Source organism: Ixodes scapularis, unplaced genomic scaffold, assembly GCF_016920785.2.
Source record: "Ixodes scapularis isolate PalLabHiFi unplaced genomic scaffold, ASM1692078v2 PGA_scaffold11__112_contigs__length_91849675, whole genome shotgun sequence".
Lineage (NCBI taxonomy): Eukaryota > Metazoa > Arthropoda > Arachnida > Ixodida > Ixodidae > Ixodes > Ixodes scapularis.
Genome location: NW_024609837.1, coordinates 33,872,308 through 33,892,894, shown reverse-complemented (window position 1 = coordinate 33,892,894; position 20,587 = coordinate 33,872,308). Strand labels below are relative to the sequence as shown.

At 49.1% G+C, this 20,587-nt stretch overlaps 3 protein-coding genes across 3 annotated transcripts in view; 2 read left to right on the top strand and 1 right to left on the bottom strand.

Annotated features, from left to right (window-relative positions):
* Nucleotides 1–5,988, bottom strand: part of LOC8037549 (integrator complex subunit 3) — a 42,991-nt gene extending 37,003 nt beyond the window's left edge. The window contains exons 1-4 of the mRNA XM_029973105.4: nt 5,801–5,988; nt 4,928–5,011; nt 3,835–3,918; nt 2,204–2,317 (exon numbers count right to left, since the gene is read on the bottom strand). Coding sequence (XP_029828965.1) covers nt 2,204–2,317; nt 3,835–3,918; nt 4,928–5,011; nt 5,801–5,875 — 357 coding nt within the window. The 5' untranslated portion in view covers nt 5,876–5,988. The remainder of the gene's footprint in view (nt 1–2,203; nt 2,318–3,834; nt 3,919–4,927; nt 5,012–5,800) is intronic.
* A 501-nt stretch (nt 5,989–6,489) lies between these two features.
* On the top strand, nt 6,490–20,478 carry LOC8037546. The gene is made up of 5 exons (XM_002412345.5): nt 6,490–6,746; nt 15,468–16,483; nt 17,511–17,661; nt 18,982–19,071; nt 20,010–20,478. Exons 2-5 carry the CDS (start codon nt 15,479–15,481, stop codon nt 20,207–20,209), a joined length of 1,446 nt encoding a protein of 481 aa, XP_002412390.4. The 5' UTR covers nt 6,490–6,746; nt 15,468–15,478; the 3' UTR covers nt 20,210–20,478.
* Nucleotides 6,768–11,718, top strand: LOC8037548 (myotubularin-related protein 10-A). Its single transcript, XM_029973225.4, has one exon. It carries the CDS (start codon nt 7,637–7,639, stop codon nt 10,040–10,042), a length of 2,406 nt encoding a protein of 801 aa, XP_029829085.3. The 5' UTR covers nt 6,768–7,636; the 3' UTR covers nt 10,043–11,718.
* Nucleotides 20,479–20,587: the final 109 nt, after the last annotated feature.

The following is a 20,587-nucleotide window of genomic DNA, read 5'->3' as shown; positions in this document are numbered from 1 at the left end:
GCCACGAAGCGACTAGAACTCGGCTATGCTCTGCCCATTGGCTCTCCGTTCCCCGATCTTATGAACGCCACCATTTCAGTGCCTAGTGCAGAGCGGGTTTAATAGGCCCATTACAAAATGTGCAGCGCCGTCCGCGGTGCCAGAAGGGATGCAGGGAATGGTCTATAAAAAACTGGCCGTAGCAGATGACAGAGGGGATGAAGAAAGCGCAGACGAAGGGACGTAGGTGGACGAGCAACTACACTAGCCTCTATCTCTTTTTCACTCTTTTCAGTCTCGCGTGGCACATGGTAGATGCTGTCAGGCAAGGAGCATATGGGAATTTGCACGCAGCCTTTTAGGATTCTTGCAAAAAATCTATTGGTAGTCGTTAAAATTCAAAAACGCAACTTTACGAGCTTCAGATGTGCTGTCAGGAAGCTCGCGTGAGATCGCTCTGTTCCATCGCAGACCATTTTAATATTTCTGGAAGCCAAAAAGCGTTCCCTGCTATTTCAAGTAAAACGCCAGATAACTGACCACCACGATTTTGGGCGCCAAGATGGCTGAGGTGACATCACCCTGAGGTGTAGCTTACTCAGTGGCTCTAGGAGCGACCAGGATACGTCCATAGTGATGTCAAGCAAGGCACATCCATATTGACACCAGGTACAAATGTGTTATGCACGAAAGATGGTGTTCGTCCTCCACCACATTTTTACGAAAGTAGCTTGCTGTTGTAGGTAAATAATTGTGATATTTCCCTCTATCATATATTTTTTCTGAAGTGTTCTTCGATCATCAAATTTCTTTCTTCGTAGACTGTCGTGATTCAGAAGCACCTTGCGAGGCAGATGAAGCTTGGCAACTTCCTCCTACGACTAGTGGGCGAAAATTGCCTAAAAAGTGTAATTAATGGTACGGTAAAAAAGCATAAATTCTTTTATTAGTGTGAGAAGTATAGCCTCAAAACCCTCTCTCTTGTCTACACTCAATATTTTGATTTTCCTAGTTTCACTTCTCGATCGGCAACCTCAATTTACTGTGCCTATTTTTCCTCACTTGAGATTGTCACCCAGCTCTCGCAGATAAGTCACCCCATGATAACGAATGCATAGCATATCTCCCAGAATCACAAAGTTTTGCGCCCGCAAATATGTTCTGTTTGGACGAGTGCACGGGCCGACATAATGCTGAACAGATAAAATGCCGGGCCCATGAAATCCCTTGATAATCAGCAATACATTAAAAGTGTACTAAATTTGTACTGTTATGAAACCAAAAAGTACACTTAAAAGTATATTTTTTCTGTAAACAACTTAATACTTGTAAGAACCAAATTTTTTTTTTTTTTTTTTTAATTTTCACAAAATTTGCGATTTAAAAATATTTTGAAAATTTGCTCGCAGATATGTCACCCCTTGATAACGAATAAATGCATATCTCTCAGAATCACACAATTTTGTGGCTGCAAAATATATCTGAAATAGACAATCTCCAAAATTGACAAAATATTGAGCCCACATAAAAAAAAGTTTTTTACAGTGCTTTCAATATTTGAAGCATACTTCTAACATACTTTTAGTGTATTTCATAATGTAAAGGTGTGCACTCTGCAAGGGCTCAGTCTGGCAACTAAGGTGTGCCCATTAAATGGATATGTTTAATATACTATTGGTTAAGTAAAAATATATGTTACCGTAAAATACTGGGGAAACGCTCACCGCACTTTCACTGAAAACTGGGTTTGTCTAGACATGGGCGCTTGCCCGGGCGAATCAAATTATAAAGTATACTTTATGGAGTGTTTCATAAACGAACAAAATTAGCATACTTTTAGTGTACTGCATTCAACCAAGAGATGGCAGGCAAACAAGATGCCTGGACCACAAAACACCGGGCTAATAAAATGCCCTGGCAAATAGATTGCCGGGCCGACAAGATGCTGGGCAAACAAACTGACCGGTCAATAAAATGCTGAGCCAAGAGAATTCCAGGTAACAGAATGCTGGGCCAACAAAATGCCAGGTCAATAAAATGCCACGTCAATAGAATGGTGGACCATCAAGATGACGGGCTAATAGAATGCCGGGCCGACAAAATGACGAGCTAAGAAAATGGTAGACCAACAAAATGCTGGGCCAAAAGAATGCCGGGCCGATAGAATGCTATGCCCACATAATGCCTCGCTTGTGACGCCCCAAACAGAGGTGGCCCAACCGACCTGTGCCCTGCATGTGTCCAGGAGCTTGGTGTACTTCTCCAAGATCAGGACACTCAGGGTGTTGATGAGGTGCTGCAGGCCGTCGCGCACCGTGAACGTCACGTCTCGGTAGTACTGCGGGCAACCAGACACACACATTAGCGACCAGAAAAACAATACCCTATGTTTTTCTGGAGCGGTAGGTTGCACGAAAAACCCGGAAGAGCTTCACATCCGGGCAAGCAGATCATCTGGCTATTTGGTTGAGGCATATGAAAAGCAGACCCCCGTCATTTATCATTGTAAAAGATAATGTCAGGCCTTTTTTTTCCGTTTGCTAGAGTTACAGGGCATATTTAGCCAAAAAAATGTCTCCTTGTTTTGCCTCAATAATAAGGTGCTTATAATTTTAATTGCCTGACAAAAATTTTGGAACCAAACAGCCAACACTTTACCTCTAGGCTGTACTCTGAAGGTGAGAATTGGACAGCCGTATATGATTGTGTGCAAGTGCGTGCATGCCTTATAACAATAAAACAAAAAAAAAAAAACTTGGTAGGTTTGTTACTAAAATCTGTCCATCCAAATGAGTTTGCTTTGCCGGTTCCTAGGTCTCAGATTTCAACATGGTGAAATGCGCTTTGAAGGGATGATAGGATTTTTGTTCTTTTACCGAGCAAACCCGTATGCTCACTATTTCAACGCATAGGCTCCGAATGCACTATGAATTAAGTTCTGAATTGATTTTCGAAGCAATCTTGACCTCGACTACCACAATGCCAAACCTTAAAGCAAAATAGGAACTTCAGCTAAAAAAACTAAAAAATTAAACTAAACAACAAAATTTGTTTGAGCTTAAATAAAACATGTAAAAAAAAAAAACAACTATCTTAACAAAAATAAAAGAAAAAAGGCAACCTTTAGCACAATATTTACATTGTTTGATACATTTTTTAATTATAAGTGACACCGAACACACTTAAAATTTTTTTCCCAAGTAATATTCTTTTCAGTTATGATTAAAATCATGGCACTTAAAAAAAAAAAAGAATGGCGAGGAGGGATTATCATAACACCCTGAAAAGCTTCTCTAAAAAAATTAGATAAAGGTTGATTCTAGCGTAGTTTTATCAGGTAAATCTTGTTTGTTTCCCCCGAAAATGTAACTAAATGCGAGAAAACACGAAAAACCACCGACTAGTCGTTACATCATAAGAGGATCTTTCGGCCACCAAGCGCGTGTCGCTCAATGGCCATGCATGCAATTGCAAACTTTCCACGTATATTCCTCCGCACTGGCACCAGTCGTGATGTCTTTTTTGTCCTTTATAAAAATAGCAAAAGTGCACATGCATAGCTTTGATAGGCGCTGAAGATGCGCGAGAGCAGTGATTCCAAAAACTCCTTTTGTGATGTCAAGCTCCGGGACGGAGGGCCACCAGCGGTACTTTGAAAATTATTTTCTGCAGCCTACATGCACTAAATTAAAAAATGATTTCGATATTCGAGATCATGAAGGTCGAATGAAGACGATTTAAATGCGTTTCCTCAAATACAAAACCGCTTCAGCTTCCTTTTTGAGAAGGAAGTCTCCATTTATACGTGGGGGACACCTCACAAGACGGGGTTAAAATGAGAAAGAGGAGACTCACCCTAGCCGCATTCGTGCCGTCCACCAAGATCCCGTAGAGGAAGCCCGAACTGATGTCGTCGTGCGCCTGGGCCCCCTTGCACACCTGGCACAGAGAGCGAGTTCTCACACATCTTGGGAAACCTGCCCTTGGGCAAGCAAAGCTTCAGCAGACGGAATAAACAAAACAGCATAAAAACAAACAAAAGGAGAAGTAGAAGACACAAACAAACACAATGCTGATTTTATTACGGTCATTATTCTGATCATGCACAGACTCGTTCAACTACACATCTTGCTTTGGAAAATGTGTTAACCTGTGCCACCTGTACAGCGACACACTACCCTCATCTTGCTCACTCCTCCAAGAGAGTATCGAGCCTGTGTTTCTGAGCACGTGCTCAAGCAGCAGAACTACCTCCGAAAGCTACGAGCTGTCGAATAGGGCTTTTGGAGAAGAGTGAATAGACAGTGGCACTCCAATTACCGATTCGTTCGGAACGAGAATGCAGCTATTGCACATCAAACCAGGCCGACAAATGGTGGTCATTTGAAGCACATGTTTGAGTTTAGCGATAGAGTTGTATGTAGAATGTGGTGAAAAAAGGTTTGTTTCTTGAGGTGAATGCGTTGTACAAAGACTAAAGAGAAAACGGGGATAAAAAAAAAAACATATGACAAGCAAGCGCTCACTCACAACTGAATGTTTATTTTTATATTCGTAAACATGAAGGATTAGATTAGGGGAACTGGTTTGTGCACGAGCGCACTGGGTCGCGACTTTTCCTGTTTACAAAACATAAAAATAAACTTGGGAGAGTCGGTTTGTGCATCAGCAGAAGGGGTTGCGATTCTTTTTTAGTTTACGAAATGTAAATATGAACGTTCGGTTGCGAGCAAGTGCTTGTCTGCCGCATGGGTCTCCCTTTGGCTCCTGTTTCTTTGAACACTCCCTTTTTAATGCATTGCAGCCAGAGGTGGGCAGTATTGGTGTCACGCTGTTGACCTCTTTGCCCCTTGTCACTGGGCAACATGTTGCAGCGCCACGACAATGCTAAGATGCCCGACAGCTCGCAGCGAGGAACACATTAGACGTCGAGCGAAGGAGGTCTTACTGCAGCATTGAGAGCATCGTGAGCCTCCTTTTCTGACACGCCATTGACCAGTGACTGGAGGTAAGTGAAGCTGCGTTCCAGTTTCTGCAAAAGAAATATGCAAAAGTCAGAGGTGGCAGATATGCCATACCGCCACGCCCTGGGGCCTACATCCTGCTGTGCAGTTCCTGTTATATTTCGTTACAGTGGTTAGCGTCATGCCGTCGGCCTCGATTTCCGGCAAGAAACGACGATGTAGGGGTGACGTTAGGTGAAGCGATTGCCTTTCCTTGTTCGCTGCTCTAAGGTAAGCGTCTCTAGAGTGCACCTGAGGGGTCCCCCCGTTCTGTGCGCCCCTTGAAACTGTTGTGTTTTCAGTTTCGACGGGTTTCGGCTCGGCTCTGCGGAGCTGTTCTCGATCGCTGCGCCAGGGGAACCATGTCCGTGTAACTGCGGATCGCGACGGATAGCTCGCACGAGTGGGGCCCGTGCCCCCATCGCGCGGACGCGACGAATACGCTGATGCAGGGCCCAGGCTTTTTGACGAACCTGAAGTAACTCAGATCCCCCAAAAAGTTTGGCGACCGCCGACCGATCGGTCGGAGAACCCCAGCGCGAGTGGTACGCGCGGCCAAGATCGGGAGCATGCAGCGGTGGGCCGCGGGCGGCGTGGACCAATGCGCACGGGCGCGCGGTTCCCCGGTCTCACGATGAGCAAGCACGTTTTCGGTGTAAAACAAAACGGCCCAGTTTAGGCGGATTAAAAGTGAAAATACTCTGTGAAAGTCGACAGTGGCGACACCCCGCGCGTGGAACCGAAAATTGGCGCCTTTGTGCACGTACGCAGGAGACAGACATGCGTTCACCAACGAGGGGCCATCGCTGGCTCGTTACCTCATCTATTTCTTCTTTTGCTTCTATTGGCGAAAGTGCGAATATCCTCGATGGCGTCCCTTTATTTGAATCCATTCTATAACCGGGATCCTTGCACTGAAGTCATTCGGCCGACCGCAACACCCGACCCTTTAGAAGGGCAGCGCCATATTCGCGAAGGGATACAAGTTACAACGCGAGCGGCCGACGAACCGGACTATGTTTTGCTTTTGCACTTGCGGGCGAGAGTGAAAGTGATGCTGCATTCGCCACGAGATATAGTGCCAGTGCGTCTTTATTTTATATCGCGCTTATTTATCAAACTATATTTAGGAAAGTTAATCAAATACTCAATAGAGTAAGACAAAATCTCTTACTTGTCAAAGGTTTAGTTTTTTTGTACAACAACTGACACACCGAAACCTACCGAACTTTAGCGGGCTTACGTAAGAAAATTATTGTACGCAACAAATTCATATCTGTCCTTATTTTTTCTCAGAATCACGGTTTTACATAATATTTATTTTAAATAGCTAACATTATTTTCATCAAAACTTTCATGCAAAAACTGAACCTGTTTTTGTCCCAAAAGATCACCAGCTGAAGAAAGCGCTACCCATGTTGCACGCAGCGACTACTTTCTGAACTATTCTTGTAAAACAACACGCAACATTATTCACCGGAGACGCTGCGCACTGTTGATGATCAATGTTAGGTACGGAATGGGGCGAATAGGCGGAAAATTTCACAACGGGTTGATTTGGCTATGATTGGCTATGCTTTCGACCCTCGTTCTGGCCAACCGTTGTTTTTGGCGGTTTTTGCTTGCTGCCTTTGACCGATTCTGCAAATATTTCGGCGTGCCATGACCGTGTGCCTGTGGTGCGACCGTGCTTTGGTTTTTTGTCGGTGACGAGACGAGGCAGCTTCCTTGCAGTGGCTAATTGAAATACCAGGAGATCTGCAGGTAACTTGACTTCCTTTCCATCGCCCTGCTTGGCCGTCGCGGCATCACGCAGCCCCTACGAAATGCGCCGTGCGGAAGCCTGGCCTGTTCTTCTACCCGTTCCATGATTAAACAACGGGAACCCCGAGCAGCTGTAGGAAACCATTGCTAGCGAGGCATCATTAAGTGTCATAGCCGTTCCTTCAGCCAGCGACGCGGGCACGTGACGTGATACCGCTAAGGTGTAAACATTGGCACATGTTCGGCGGCAAGGTGTGCTGTGGCGCTCGCTGCACACCAGCAGCCTTTGCCATAGCTGTGTTCGTCTTTTTAATCCACACCGGTCCTAATAAACGATAACGATCGTGATAAACAATAGCGCGGCACTGTTAGCACGAACAAGCCATTGCAGAATTTCCGTTCTTGTTCGCTCTGTGCCTGTCAGCTCTTCATGATGGTTCATTCGATGAACCGTAATTATCAATTAAACACTGCTTCAGTTTCAATAAGACAACCCTGCTAAGCATTGTGCTAGCTGTGATTGAACTTCGCATTGATCGGTGATTGATCCATTGTGGCAGCTGTGATTGAACTTCGCATTGATCGGTGATTGATCGGATGCATGACATGTCCGATCCAGAAACGACAGGAAACGCAGCTCTTTCTATGTTGCCTTCCCTGTAGATATTTCTGATAATTTCCTCGCGTCTGATTTTTTTTTGTCTGAAGTTGGGAGCACGATGTGCACGCTATCCACGGTATGGACGGGGACAAGGAACAGGAGGTAGGTAACTGGCGGAATCTAGCGGCAAATAGCTGCACTACCACAATCATGTGCGCTCCGGCCGCGCAGCGCGATCGTGTTTTTTTTCCGTCGGGTCACGCGCACTTTTGAGCCGTTTTTCCTCTATATGCGAGTACCGCGATCCGAAAAAGAGAGCCGCCCTTGCGAACAGTCAGCGCGCGTGGTCCTCAGAAGCGGACGGCAAAGCAGCGATGTCCCGGCGAATCCGGCCGACGGTGGTCGGAGCCTGCGGTGGTCCTGCGCGCGGCAGCAGCAACCACCGCCGCTGGTAGGCCTAGATGCCTCCGCCCCCAGCGACGGCGGCAGGATGCAGCTTTCGACGGAATCCTTCCCATTCCGGCTTACACCGCGCCGGAATGTGCTGCGCGTGAACGCGGGGTCCCCGGACGACGCCGAAGACGACCCGATGGGCTCGGAGTCGAGGCTCAAGCGCGTCGGCAGCTCCTTCGTCTCGTACGTGGACCTCGGCGGTGCCGACGATGAGGGCCGGCGAGCGGCGGCGGCGGACGCGATGCCGTCCCTCCGGCCAGTGCTGTACGACGGCGAAGTGGTAGTTAGCGAAGTAAGTCACGTCCTCAAGTTCAACACGTTCAGCGAGCTACGTAACGGCGTCTCGGGCGTGCTGTTCTGCACCAGCCTCAAGCTGAGCTTCGTGACGATGGAGGCGAGCGCCGAGCGGGCGCCGCGATCCCCCCTGTGTGCCAACCGCGTGCTGGGCCCCAACGACATCGGCCTGCTGAACGTGGACGCGCTCTACGAGCTGTCAGCGGGCCGCCGCAAGCGCATCTCGTCGCCTGCGGCACCCGGCCGCGCCGTCGAAGTGCTGCAGGTGCGCTGCAAGGACATGCGCCTCTTCACTTTCTCGTTCAAGTTCTGCCAGGGGGACCAGGGTGCCCGCGTGCTGCAATTCCTCGCCTGCCACGCGTTCGTGCCCAGCGTGGACATGCTTTTCTGCCCGCCGGGCTCGACAACGCGCGAGCCGCCGTTCGAGTCGGCCGCCGAGTGGGAGGCGGAGCTGAAGCGCTGCGGCGCGCACGGAGACTCCGACACGGCGCTGTGGCGCGTCACCGAGCTGAACGCCAAGTACCGGCTGTCGGACGCCATGCCCAAGCGATTCGTGGTGCCCAGGAGGCTGCTGGACTGCACGCTTGAGACGCTCGCCAACTACTTCCACGAGCGCCGCGCCGTGGCCTGGTGCTGGAGCCACGGGAACGGGGCAGCCTTAATGCGCGGCGCATCGTCGGATACTGGCTCCGAGGCCGGCGAGCTGGAGCGGCTTGGGCAGCTGTCGCAGTGCCTCGGGAGCGACGTGCACCTGGTGCGGCTCGACCTGGAGTGCCCGTTCGTGCGCGAGATCGGCTCGAGCTTCCACAAGCTGCAGGCGCTGTGCATGCCGGCCGACGAGGCCGAGTTTCTGGAGCAGGAGGCGCACTACTATGGCGCCCTGGAGGCCACCCGCTGGCTGGAGTGCCTGTCGGGATGCCTCAAGGTGGCGTTGGGGGCGGCTCGGGCAATGACCGACAAGGGGCGCCACGTGCTGCTGCGCGAGCAGACTGGTGCAGACCTGACCTGCGTGGTGGCCAGCCTCGTCCAAGTGCTCCTGGATCCCCACTGCCGGACCCAGGCAGGCTTCCAGATGCTGGTGGACAAGGAGTGGGTCGCCGGGGGACACCCCTTCACGGACCGGCTGGGACACCTCGGCGGAGTCAACAGTCGGGCGGCCGAGGCGGCACCGGTCTTTCTCTTCTTCCTGGATTGCGTCTGGCAAATGGCGCGCCAGTTCCCATCTGCCTTCGAGTTCTCCGAGACGTACCTGACCAACCTGTGGGACTGTACCCACGTGGGCATCTATGACGCCTTCCTGTTCAACAGCAACCGGCAGCGGCGCCACGCGCGGCGCACGCGGGCTTATCGCAACGTCTGGGACTGGTCTGGACCGGAGTCACGGCTCTCCGCACAAGACCTGGAACTCTTCCAGAACCCGCTGTACCTCCTCCGGCGGTCGCGGGAGCTGCTGAATGCCGGAAGGCCGGTGCCACCTCCCTTGCCCCCCAGCGGTTCCGGAGACCGCCGCTGCACGCCGTCAGAAGACGAAGACCTGCTTTCCATGGATGCGACTGTCAAGGCCCTTTCGGTGTGGACCCAGTGCTACTTCCGGTGGGTACCCAAGGCAGAGGTGGTGAATGGTGACCCGGGTACGCTGTTCCTGCACAACGTGCGTGTGGCCAGGGACATCCAGTTCCTCGCAGCCCAGGTCCGTCTGCTCAGGGAGCACCGGCGGGACGGGGTGGAGCCTGTTCAGCTGCGGCACCGGCGCTTGCCCTCGGACGAGTACTTCTCGCTGGCCCAGCGTTGCTCGGCCCGGCCCGGCGCCACGCTGGGAACCGAGGGACAGCACCTGGTGACCTCCTCCTTCCCCTACGCGCCCCCGGGCCCTGTGGACTGGGGCAGCTGCCACGTGCCCTCGGTGGCGCCGCTTCTCGACGAGGGCTGCGAGGACTTCGATGACTAGCTGCCGACGCGATGGCTACCTTTCTAGAGACAGCCTGCGCTCTGTTCTTTCAGTGACCGTACTGTTGCGTGGAGGTGTAAAGGCCCTGTGCGACTCGCTGTGTGCCAAGAGTGGAAGTGAGAGGGCTCAATGGCTGTTTTGAAAGTTGCCACTATACTCCGCAGATGATGCCGTTGTGCAGTTTTGTTAGAGTGCAAGCACTTTTGTGTTGGTAGCAAAGCCCCGCGCCGTCTCGGCGATAAAATTTTGTGACACTCTGCAGTTTTGATTGCAGCTTGGGGGGGGGGGGGTGCGTGCGTGTGGGGGGGCAGGCGTGCGTCGATAGGCGCACCGCTCTTCGGTTGGTCTAGGAGAGCTTGTCTTTAAATGCTTGCTCTGTTTATCGCATGGAAGGGAGCACCATCTATCCCCAAACATCGGAGGTAGTTTTTTGGCTTTAGAAACCGAATTGGGGATGGCATCACAAAAATGTTTGATGAGTTAATGTGTGGTACCAAAGAATATTAGCAAAATGAAGACAAAAAGTTTATTTTGCCAATATTTTTCTTTTATCGTGGAAGTCCTCGGGGGGGTTAAGGACGGCCAAAAATACTGTAAAGCATTCTAAATATTCAATGCACTCTGTCTTGCAGTTGTCAATGTAGCACGATACGGCCGGTTTCTCTGCACTTATTTGAGCCAAGCTCAACAAAGAGATCTTTCAAACCCGCTATTGTTACTCAAAGTAGGTTCTGCGTCTGCCTATTACCCTGTCCTTTGTTCCCGAAGTAATACTGAAAATAGCTGGAAGTGCTCTTTTCATATAGATACTGACAAGGTGGTGCCGAACTGGGCATCATTTGCGGGGTAATATTGCATTGGATTGCGTAGACCGTCGACCGGAAGACGGCGACAAACGGAAGACGCATCTCGAGCACGTTTTTGTCCTTTCCCTTCAGCTGTGACCGACGGTCTTTCCGCAGAGTGTTGTGCCAATCGGAAACGCCACGGGTACAATCTTTCGCTACCGGACAACTGCGTTGCAGAAGTCATGGGACATGCTACGCAGTTTCGAGGACGAAAGCTTGGCGACGTAGGGCGAGCTCGCCCTATTGAACGGAGTGGTGAGGACTGTATTTCGTTTCGCTTTGTCTCCGACCACAGCCGACACTACGATTCCAAAGAACCAATCAAGCAACAACTTAACTGCATCGTCATGGCCCTTGTCGCCTTCGCGAGTTCTCTTTCACAGACCAAGCCAATTGCGCACAGCGAATGCGTCGTGACCCTGCATGTTTTTCTGCGCGCGATTGGTTTAGCCAAGCATGGCATAACCGCAAAGACGAGTGCTGTGTCCCTGCACTCTTGCAGCTGCTAATCTGCTCTTTCCGGTTGTAGCGACTGCTTCGGTTTGATTCGGAGCGAAACGGAGTATTGGCTGCCTTTTCCGACGAGATTCCGAGGCAGCCGTGATGACCTCGAAGGCCACACGGGACGGTGATTCGTGGGTAGTTGCGGTAGGCACGGGGAAGTGTCTTTGCAGCAAAAAGGTGTACGTGTACCAGTTGCAGCATGGTGCGTGCTCGGTAATTTATTGTACAAATTTTTTACGAACCATGTTATTTTTTGTTTTTTTTAATCCGTGGCATTGTTGCGCTGTAACTGTCGATGTGTATAAAGGCTGTTTTTTTACCGGACTCTGGTCTGCACGAGTTTGTTTTAAAGGGAAGCTGAAACACTTCTTGAAAACAACGAGTTAGAGGTGAATTCTAGCGTATTTTTATCCCGTGAATCTGAATATCACTTTTGTTTTCCCTGAAGATGCAACTAAAAGCGAGAAAAAGCGAAAAAAACATTCGACCAGTCGTGACGTCATACTAGGATCTTCGGGCCGCCAAGCGCGTGTCGCTCGTGTGTTCAGCGCGTGCAACGGCAAGCTTGCCAGGTATATTTCCCCGCACTGACACCAGTCGTGACGTCTCTTTCTGACCTTTCTGAAAATAGCAAGAGTGCGCGTGCATACCTTTGACAGGCGCTGAAGATGCGCGAGAGCAGATATTCCGAACGCTCCTAGTGTGACGTCACGCCCCGGGAAGGAGGGGCTTCGGCGGTACTTTAAAAATTAATTTCTGAAGCCTCCGTGCACCAAATTGAAAAATAATCTTGATATTCCCGATCCTGGAGGTAGAATGAAGGCCATTGTAATGTTTTTTCTCAAATGGAGAACCGCTTCAGTTTCCCTTTAAATGGTTGACGTCTACCGCCTCTTGTTGGGGAGTGCCGAGGAGGCAGGTGACTTGTGGCATGTGCCGCACTCTCCCCCATGCTGTTGGGTAGTTGGCACACTCCCGGCACTGGATTTTCTCGGTTGGCTGGTAGCCTTCCTTGCCTACCACCTTGAGGTGAAGCAGAATGGCATGCTGAAGCTGTAGGGCAACACTGGCAGGACCGCTGGCAAGACAGACCGCTCTGCTGTCTTGACGCAGGTCGCATTGCAGATTTGTTTCGTGACACCCTGTGACTCTCTGGTCACGGGGTGTCGCGTAAAGATTATTACGTCGGCAGGTGGTTTGTTCAGTGGCGGTCCTGAAACGAGGGGCGACTGGTCAGTGGGCAGATCATTTCAATCCTCTGGTGTCTGGATACAAAACAAAGATTGCACAGTAGCGATATGGGCGCAGGAGAATGAGTGACTTTTGTTTATCCCTAGTCTCATTGAACGGAACTAATGCGGGATTAAACATGGTGAGCTTGCATGAGAACAGAGTTGTTGAATAATGTGAAAAAGACAAGCATTGAGGCTTGCTAAATAAGTTTGGGATTAAGGTTTGGTCTGAGCATAGCTCAACCTTACCGTGCAGTTTTGATCCGCTTGTAGCTTTTTTTTTTTTTTTTTTTGTTGAGGAGATTAGATTGATAGGGGAGGGAGGGCCCTAAACAGTGCATGCGTATTTCAGTAGGCATCAAAGTAGCCCTTCGAAAAATGGAACACAGCGCGCAAACGACGAGGACAGCGCTTTTCCTGTGTCCTAGTAGTTTATGTGCCGTGTTCCATTTTTTGAAGTGTGCGCCAACTAGCTCGCATTGCCATCCTAAATCAAAGTAATGTTAGCCAGGCTAGTAATTTTACAGAGGGCTTGTTGAAAGTTGCGATGCAGATAACCAGTGATGATGTTAGCAATGTTAGTCGGGTTCATATGTGGGATGACCAGGTAAGATTCTTAGTTAAAGGGCCACTCCACTTCATTTTGATTATTTAGAAATCAATGCTGTTCTCTTGAGTATCGCCTAGGAAGCCCATATGTCAAGTATTACAATGTAATTCCATCTGGATGTTTGTTAAACCGGCCAACAAAGGTTTGGACATACTGGGACAATAAAATCTTAATTTTGCAGGTAGTGGGGTGTAGTCAACTGCTTCAGAGACATTCTGATCATAGTCACAACTATGAGTATATAAATGGTTTCTTGTAGCCTCCAGAGCTCTGCATAGATAAGCACAATCAAGCTCTGGCCACTATAAGTGCAATTCTCACCTTTGCTCATTTATACCTGACTGAGACTGTGCAACGTCGAGCCACTGCGGTTCTGTAATTGCTACTGTATGATGTACACTAAAGAGCCCCAGTTGGGAGTTTTACCACACTGACCAAATTTCCCTAGTACTGTAAAAACGTGAAACATTATTTTTCGAGTAAAATAACTTCCTGCTATCTAAACCTCCATACAACAGGTCTAGCTTTGTGACAGATGTGTGGTATGCACACTACTTTCTGGCTTGTAATCTCTAGTCAAAAATCTTCCCAAGCAACCTTGGTGGATCTTAGGTGGGTTAAAGGGCTACTCCACCGATTTTTTCATTGTCTCCGATTTGCTTGAAATTTTGCTAAACTAACCAACAAACATCGCGAAAATAGTATCCCAAATATTAGGTCAAAATATTGTTTTTTCGCGAAGTTATTGAATTTACAGTTTTGGTCCTCACCGTGTTTTTCAAGATCGAAGTCTCTACTGGCAACAATGAAAAAGTGACGTCAGTGGAAGGCAGGGGTTCACTCTTTGGGCTGTAGATTTTGTTTTAAACTGATTCGAAGCAGTTTCATGGTGTCAAAATAATGCTTGGGAAGCTCGCTGCAGTACCCGCGCTCCAGCACGGAACAAATGATTGGCATATTCTATTTTTTGGCTGCTTGCTGGACTGACAAGCCTGCCTGCCACTGACGTCACGGCCCTGAAAAGCGCGCGTATATTTGAATGTTGGTTTTTGCATCATTTTCATTTGCCGATTTCGCAATAACTATTATGAATTTCGCGATTCTAAATAGCATACCGGAGAGAGTAAAGGCCGGGGAGTCAGAAAATATAGTTAGTTGAGGTAGCTCAAAAAATCGGTGGAGTACCCCTTTAAGTGGTACCGGTCTATGCACCTGAAGTTGGTGAATTCGAATCCTGTTTAAGGTGCTTGTATTGGGCAGAGGCTTCTTGCAGAGAAGGCACCATGTAGCTGACATTTGTATGCATCAAAAGATCCTCATGTTGTCCAAATTAATCCTCAATACTTTGCTGGGGCATGCCAGGAGCCCTCTAATGGTCAGGCATAAAAGCACCTAAAATTGACTTACTCAAAAATATACTGTAAAGAAGCAAGGTATGCAACTACCTTTCAATATCTCCTCGAGTTGAATGGCAATAATGATTTCTCAAGAATGGCTGAAGGTTATACAACAAGGCAACGAAACCGGTCATCTGCTGAGCAGAGTGACGAGCAATTTAATAGCAGCTCTTGGCGGTCTTTCTTTAACAACACAGTTTATGAGAAGCACTAAGTGTCATCAGAACCAGCATGCAAGCTTGGGAAAGAGCACTTTTGCACCCCTGGTGGCCTCCAGCAATTATTTTCCTTCGCCTAAACCAGCCCAACTTCTTTACGAGTTAAAAATGTTTCAAAGTCCTTGCAACTCAGTTTTCCAGCGGAGGAACCAAGGTTCACAGCTCTTGCAGATGCCTGCAGGGACCTTGTTGTGGTCATATATTTTATTTTATGGACTGACTTTCTTAAATTATTTTGTGTATGGAAGAATGTCTCCTGTCTGAATTGAATTGCATGGATAAGAGGCTATGTTTATTGAAGGCTAACCTGACCAGAAGGTGTCTAAGGCAGTGTGAGCCAGTTCTTCTGACACAAATCTTTAAAACACCTTCACTCTTTGCTAACACGTGAGATTATTTTAATGATGGCAGTCACAGGTGGTGTTACTGGCTTTTTTTTTATGCCACATTAATGCGAAAGAATACAATGAAAACTGCTAGTGCTACCTACAATCTTGCTGTTTTCATGCATTGTGATGGTTTATACTTGTAAGTCGCTACCCCTACCCTGAATGTCCCGAACCATAAGTTTAGATGCTGGAGCTCGTTAGGTCTGACCCTTTATTTTTCTGCGCAGGCCAGAGAAAGATGACTCGCTGGGCCCGCAGTAAAAGCTCGCACAAGCACGAGCGACAACCACAGGAGGCGACAGCGTGGAAAGACTTTGTGGCACAGCGCCAAGCTCAGCATCGGGAAAATGATGCTGAAGACGTTTTGAGCCCTGCAGGGCCAAGATGGCCTGACAACCTAGAGCCGAAGGCCAGGGAAGCAGGCATTCACCGGGTAAGCTTTCCTAAAAAGCCACCAGGAGCCGATGTGACCACGAAGGACACTGCGGCACCTGCCAAGACCTCCGGTGGTAAACTGGAGCTCAGCAACAAGAAAACGGGACTGGAGAAAATGCCCAAGGAAAACTCAAGCTTACAGACGAATAGTGCTGACAGTGAGGTACCTGCAGCCTCTAAGAAGAAAGTGGGTAGAACACTGCCCAAGAAAAGAAAAGCCCCGCTTCAGAAAGAGGAAGTGTCATCGGGCACCACGGACAACTCGCAGCAGGTCACTGCGGGTGCTGAGGTTCCATTGCTTGACAAGAAAGCCAACAGTCCTGCTGCCAAGAAGAGAAAGAAAACTCCAAGTGACAAGAAACGACAGGGTCCACCAGCAGGGACTAAACAGAGCGAGTCAAACTCACGAGGCTCCAAGGTGCTTCCAGTTCAGTACAGAGGCAAGGGAACAGCCAAGTTACCTAGTCCACACCAGGAGCAATTGGAAGATCTGTCAACAGTGGCTGCTCCGGGACGGTCACAGCCGAAAAAGGGTAGAGGGGCAAGCACTAAGACTTCTGGCGTTGACCAGGGGCAGTTGGAAGATGCAGACAGTGTCCCTCAGGGAGCCAAGGCTGAGAGGCTCCAGCGGTTACGCAGAGAACGAGAAGCCAAGGGATTGCTGCTGCTTCCAGAGAAGGTGGAGCGTAAGATTTACATGCTGAAGAAGGCCATGCGCAAGAAGGGGCTGCCGGGAGAGGAGATTAAGGAGGCCGTCCGCAAGATGCGCAGGAAAGAGGAGCTGCTCTTCCGCAGGCAGTTGGCAAAGGTGAGTCTGGTGCAGTTCAATAGGCAGGTCTGGTAAGGTCTTGTGTGCAAGGCTTGGTTTTTAAGAAACCAGTGTACAGCCTTGATGTTCTGCGAGGCAGGAAATCCTCCTCTCCGAAACTGTGATGGTAGCAAAAAAGGGACTAAGACAGGAAGGTGTGGCACTGCTCAATTTCTTTTCGGAGGACAGGATAGAACAGTCCTGGGGTGAAAAAATGAGAAGAGTAGCGAGAAGAGAAAGGCAAACAGAAGTGGAAAGTATGAAATGTGCATCCATCTTTGAACAAGCATCAAGTGAGGCCAAGCATGACCGCATAGCCTTTCCAAAGTCTAAAGTAAAAAAACCTTCAACCGTGTGTCCAAACTTTTGGAGAGTTTCTGAGGGGGAACTTCAGCCCACGGCACCAAAAAGTTCCTCCGACATACAATTAGCTGTAAAACAAGCGTGATAATGCAGCTGATATGCGCAATAAAGAAACATTGGGGACAAAACGAGACAGGTCTCGGACAAGGCAACACTACCGTAGAATACCGCGCATCCGCCCATTCCACATTAAGCGCTCATTCCCAAATTTTTAAGATCTGAGAAAATACGCACAGTACATTTACATCTAAAATTGATGACCGGAAAAGCACCCATCCCCTATTTTTCTGCGATTATCTCCAAAGTTTGAGTGGGCGCTTGCCCGGTATTTTACGGTATAGTATGTAGATTTCGAAAGAGCCAGTTACCTCAGTGTTGCAACCAAGCACAGTGCAAATACTACGCAATCACCCCAGTGAGGATGCAGATTTACCGTTGAACATGGCATACACACAGTTTAAAAAAATCTTAGTGCAAAATAAGGATGAGGGTCCGTTTTTCCTGGGCATAGATATTGTGTTGCTACCGGGAAGCACCAGCGGCATCTCACTGGGAATTCGCCGTTGAGAATGAGAGATGTGTCGTTCTCGTGCAGTCTTTTTCGCAACCTTGTTTGTTGCCACCTGTTGCATTAACACGATCGTTGCCGCACGTGTGGCCGCAGCTGTGCTTCAAGTGCCGCCAGCCAGGCCACCGGGTCCAGGACTGTCCAGTCATGCTGGGGGACAGCGACCAGGCTGTGGGCATCTGCTTCAAGTGCGGCTCCACCGAGCACTTCTCTTCAGCGTGTGCCGTGCGCACCAGTGCCAGCAATGGTCAGGATGCCCCCCCCCCCCCCCTCTGCGTCTGGGCCGGAAAAGTGCAGGGAGCCTTGGGGTTCCAGCAATGCTGGCTCAGCTTGGAACTTGGAATGTTTTACAATGGCTGTTCCTTGTCTTTAACGTGATGGTGTTAAGGAGCTCTTGGCACATCGGCCTCAGTGCCGTGCCAGAAAAGCTGCTATGGCGGCGAAAATCCCGATTGGTCAATAGGGTCATGACATCACAGCCACATGGCCCAGGCTCGTCTGTCTGGAGGAGCGTACAGTTTCCATCCATCACAGAGGAGCGGAAAGTTTCCGTCCGTCGCCGAGTCCGCCCAGTGGCGCTGCGATCCTGCCATTGTCGTTCGTCTGTGGAGAATGCGTACCCTGCCGCGGGGCCTCCGCTAGGTCGCTGGGAGAGAATACTTGTGTGATAGATGCAGTACCATTTACCAGTCTGGGGCGCTCTTCTGAGTCATTGTTTTCTACGAGTGCGGATAACGCATCTACGTCTGCTCCTTCTCGGCGACGGGTTCAGCCATGCAAGACTGAAGCCGAGAAGGCGGAGACAAGGGCTAGGCGTGCAGAGGCAATGCGCCGCAAACGGGCCAAGGATTGGATAACGCTATCGTGTTCCACTCTTAAAGGCGAAGCTGAAGCATCCTCCGACTTTTTTTTTCAACTTCCAATGAACTGGGTAAAAAAACAAGTGGCAAAAAACCTTTAAATATACACAAAATTTAGATACATACTCCAGCTATTTCTCCACATAATCACCATACGAAATTAAGGCAGTTATTATGACGTAGCACAAGCTTTTGGATGTCCAACCCAAGGAAGGTTGCCTCCGGGGCTCTCTGTGATCCCATCATTTGTCAGCAAGACCATCACTTGCCACAGACATGTGCTGTGTGTGGAGGGAACTGCATAAAGCTTCGGGAAGGACGTCCTTAATGATAAAGGTGAGGAAAAAGGACAGGAGGATGCTTAAGCTTCGCCTTTAAGAGTGAAACGTGATAGCTAAATGTAAACCCCTGCTCATTCTCAAGCCGTGCATCGTGTCTGCGTAGCCTAGTTGGTAGCGCATCTGGCTCGCAACCGAAAGGTCACGGGTTTGACCCTGCTCTGCCTAAAATTCTTCGAATTTATTACCTATCAACCAATCTTGATTTTCCCGTCCCACCGACGCCAGCGCCAGCTTTTCTGCAACACGAGCTCCTAAAATGTTCGTGGCGATGAGCGACTAGTTGCAACATGCTCGACCGCAGATTCTTTTGCTCTTTTGAACTGCATACGATTTTATTGGAGCCTTTTTCTATCCCGTCGGTTGCAGAGTTTCCATTTGCCAAGTGCTTCATCTGCCAGCAGCAGGGCCACCTGAGCCGCAAGTGTCCCCAGAATGAAAAGGGTGCCTACCCAAGGGGTGAGCAACCGTGTCCATCTACACGAAGCCTTTGAAGGGTGCGAGGATGCCCCACTCTCTCCACCCTTCAAGGTTTCCGTCAATGGGCTTTGTCTCAAGGGAGCTTCACAATAGGTCGAGACAGATACGGGCCCCAGAGTGGCAAATGAAGAACCTTACCTCTTCTATGTCTACATTTGTCAAACCATGGCAAATACTACTCTTGTTTGATGTAATCCTTTCTTAAAGATTCATTCTGATTTTGCAGATTTTGCTAGGAGCCTCCATGTGTGCCATCTGCCCCCTTTTTACATACCCTCTTTTGACCGGAATCAAAGTAGCGGGGAAAAACCTTTCGGCATTGGCTTGACTCAACTTGTTGTGGCTTCCTAACTGATTATTTTTAGTCAAACATAAAATCGTACAGCCCTCGATGCAAGTAGCTGAGGGCTGCCTCTTCAGTAAAAGCAAACTTTTGAGGAAAATTCTACGAATGAATGTCCGAGTTTTAAGAATTTCAAGGACAGGTGGATTAGCTCTCTGGACAAGCTCAATCAGTGCCCAGTCATTTGAAAACAGTGCGGAGATGCTGCCACCTTTGCTACTTTCCTTTCCAGTTACAAAGGTGCGTGGGAACTAACAGTCAGACTGGGAATGGCCTTGTTTACATGTCGAAGATGCTCATTCGTTTTTATGCATGCAAACCATTTTGCATGCTGCCTTCTACGCTCCTGCCCTTACGACATTTGTCAGAGTCCTCGTGCAGATGCAGCAAATGTGGCTTGACATCATCGTACCGTGCTGGCTATCGTTCCTACTTGTTGATGCCGAAAGAAACAAGTTCGGTGACGCGAAATATATGCTGTAGAAGGTACATGCTCAGCAGCAAGGCCACCAACATGGCCGCCGATGTAACGTGGGTGCGAGCTACGCACTCCTCTGAGTCTCTTCTGTTCCAGGCGGGCACTGCAATTTCTGCGGAGCTGTGGACCACTTCAAGCGGGAATGCCCAGAGATGGAGAGGAACAAGAAGAAGGCGGAGGAGGGGGAGGAGGCGTTCGCAAGCGTCGCGGACCTCGCGCAGAGTGCAGATGCCGAGAACCTCCAGCCCTTCCCAGTGCTGCCCAAGACGAAGAAGTCCAAAGTGGTCACCTTCTAAGGCCGGCCCCCTCTTAAACATGTGCTTCACTACCCGCAGAGCAGCACTGAACGAAGAGAGTGTTATTATGCAACTGTTTTTAGTGTACTGGGAAAGCTCGAAGCTGGGGAATCTGGTTGTGAATGAACCTGGTCTTTCAGTAAAATCGGCAAGCATGACTCGTGTGTATTGGCTGACTGAGAGAAAGCATTCGAGTGGCAGAGGCAGAGATGAGGAGCAGAAGTATGCTGCATAACACTGTTTGCATAAATACAAAGTTTTGTGTTTTTTTCTGTCTCGGATTTTACTTAAAAAGGGTATTGGTGGGCATGAAATTCTACCGTTTTGGTTGGTGCTCGAAATGAACACTTTCCACCCCACTATAGTTACCTTGATGAC

Bases quoted from the DNA above. Each gene is read 5' to 3' on its own strand.
- LOC8037548 (XM_029973225.4), top strand. From the start codon at position 7,637: ATGCGAGTACCGCGATCCGAAAAAGAGAGCCGCCCTTGCGAACAGTCA.
- LOC8037546 (XM_002412345.5), top strand. From the start codon at position 15,479: ATGACTCGCTGGGCCCGCAGTAAAAGCTCGCACAAGCACGAGCGACAA. The intron at 16,484-17,510 runs GTGAGTCTGGTG...GTGTGGCCGCAG, and splicing joins TCCGCAGGCAGTTGGCAAAG to CTGTGCTTCAAGTGCCGCCA. The intron at 17,662-18,981 runs GTCAGGATGCCC...CGTCGGTTGCAG, and splicing joins GCGCACCAGTGCCAGCAATG to AGTTTCCATTTGCCAAGTGC.